The sequence below is a fragment of the Solanum pennellii genome, chromosome 5 (assembly GCF_001406875.1).
Source record: "Solanum pennellii chromosome 5, SPENNV200".
NCBI classification, from domain to species: domain Eukaryota; kingdom Viridiplantae; phylum Streptophyta; class Magnoliopsida; order Solanales; family Solanaceae; genus Solanum; species Solanum pennellii.
The window spans coordinates 75,107,180-75,109,192 of record NC_028641.1 but is presented as its reverse complement, the minus strand read 5'-3'; the positions used below and the strand labels follow the sequence as shown (position 1 = coordinate 75,109,192).

General features: G+C 32.5%; 1 protein-coding gene across 2 annotated transcripts in view; it reads right to left on the bottom strand.

Annotated features, from left to right (window-relative positions):
• Positions 1 to 727: 727 nt before the first annotated feature.
• Positions 728 to 2,013, bottom strand: part of LOC107019034 (AT-hook motif nuclear-localized protein 15-like) — a 2,058-nt gene continuing 772 nt past the window's right edge. The window contains exon 2 of one of the 2 annotated variants that reach the window (XM_015219622.2): positions 728 to 2,007. In XM_015219622.2, the coding sequence (XP_015075108.1) occupies positions 1,537 to 2,007 (471 nt within the window). In that variant the 3' untranslated portion in view covers positions 728 to 1,536. The other variant, XM_015219623.2, reaches the window with a different exon arrangement.

Sequence of the window (2,013 nt, the reverse complement as noted above, 5' to 3'; positions counted from 1 at the left end):
TGAGACTATTAATATAACCTTCTATTTATAGTTTCTTAAGAAATGTGTAAAGTCAATAGTAAATTAAGTATTGTTGGACGGAAGAAGTACCAATTAATAGCAAGAACGAAAATATATATTCCCCTTAATAAGACCAAAAGAAAATGTACTAGGTTTTGTTGTTCTTCATGCAGGTACAAGATAAATCTCGCTTCAGTGCAATGAGCTCACAAACCATATACAAGAGGTAATAAATCACACTAGGCAAGTTGAGACGAGCTCAATCGAGAAAACATGCAGAAGGATTTTGAATCTAAAACCCTATTAAGCTAAAACTGAGACTCTTTGACAACATGTTCAAATGAGTTGAAACCCCAAAACGGACACTAAATATTGGGAAGGAAATAAGAGAAAAAAAACTATATTACGAAAATAAAGCTAATTTTTTTTTTTGATTTCTCATTCGGTGTCTGATATCTACATTGAATTCCAACTATTTCAAATTCACTCCATGTGAAACCTCATTGAGGGGAAAGACTCTGATCCCTACCAAGAATTTCTCATACCTAAGGTTCGAATCTGAAATCTCTAGTTAAAGAAAATACTATTACATTCACTATACCACATCCGTGTGCGATACAACCATAACTAGTCTCCAGCCTTCAATCAATCTACTATGGAAATCACTTCTAATTTTAAAGCCTGGAAATGTATAGATGATGTGAACAGAAAGCTAGTACTCAAAATATCCAAAATCAATTCAATCATAGCATTTCTCCCTAAATGGGCACTATATGATGCAAATTTAAATTAATAAGTACCTAATGATTAAACAAAAATATCAAAAATATAATTGAAGTAATAGCTATAATTCTACCTAGATATCTATCCACCAAAATTAGAAGGTGTACTAGGAACTAAACGGTTATTTATCTAAGAATACATCGAAAACCATCTTCCAAAAAAATTAGGATAAAGTCTGCGTACACCCTTATCGTCTCCAAACCCCACTTAAATAAGAGAAGAATTAGAAATTCCAACCAATATTAAATCCTTTAACTTACATGGTACATTTCCTGGTAAGATCAAACCATCAAATTTAAATTCTATATTCATCTTCAAACATCATATATAAAAAAAATGATAAAATAAGTCGGTAAATGATATACCTGAATCACAAGATGAATGTACACTACAAGAAAAGAGTGAATTACATGGGAATTTTTTTATGAATTCGTATAAATTTGCAGGAAAATAAATTTTCTGTAAATTTTCATACTAATCCCTAAAAAAATTTCCATTTAATTCACAGTTCTCGTGTAGTGGCATCTGAATCTTCTCCCATGTCTAGATAATATTGTCTAACCTACATCAAATAAAACTCAAACAATTTTCTACCAAAAAAAAAGGATAGTAGATTATAAAACAAACCAAATTGATAAAACTTCTAAGGATTCAAAGTTACAAACATAACCTAAAAACTAATTAAAAGGAAAAAAATTCACAAAAAGTAAATAACATTATAAAAGTTTCTAACTAGAAAAAGATAATTAATAACTAACTATATGGAGAAGGCCTTGAAGGAGGAGGAGTCCAAAAAAGTTCATGGTGCATTTGGTCATTAGGCAAAACATTAGTGGCTAAATTGTACATAGGAATAGAAGTAGAAGGAGATGGATGATCAACTTGCAAATTATCAGAATTTACATTACCAACCCCTGAAGTTGTAGGTATATCCATTTGCATCCCTTCATTTACATTATTCTCCATTTCTTCTTCTTCACCATCATTCTCCACCATTGGTAACCTTTCAAATGTTGCATTTGTAAAAGATGCAGCAATTACAATAACTGGACCAGATGCTATTAATTCACCAACAACATTTCCACCAACAACTTGTCCTTGGCTACCGGCCAAGTACACAGTCAGTCCAGTTGCTCCAACTGGACTATTCGGCGCCGGTAAAAACGCGCCGGATAATGACAAAATCTCAAACCTACCGTGAAGCGTAATTACGCCTCCGGCTCCGGCCGC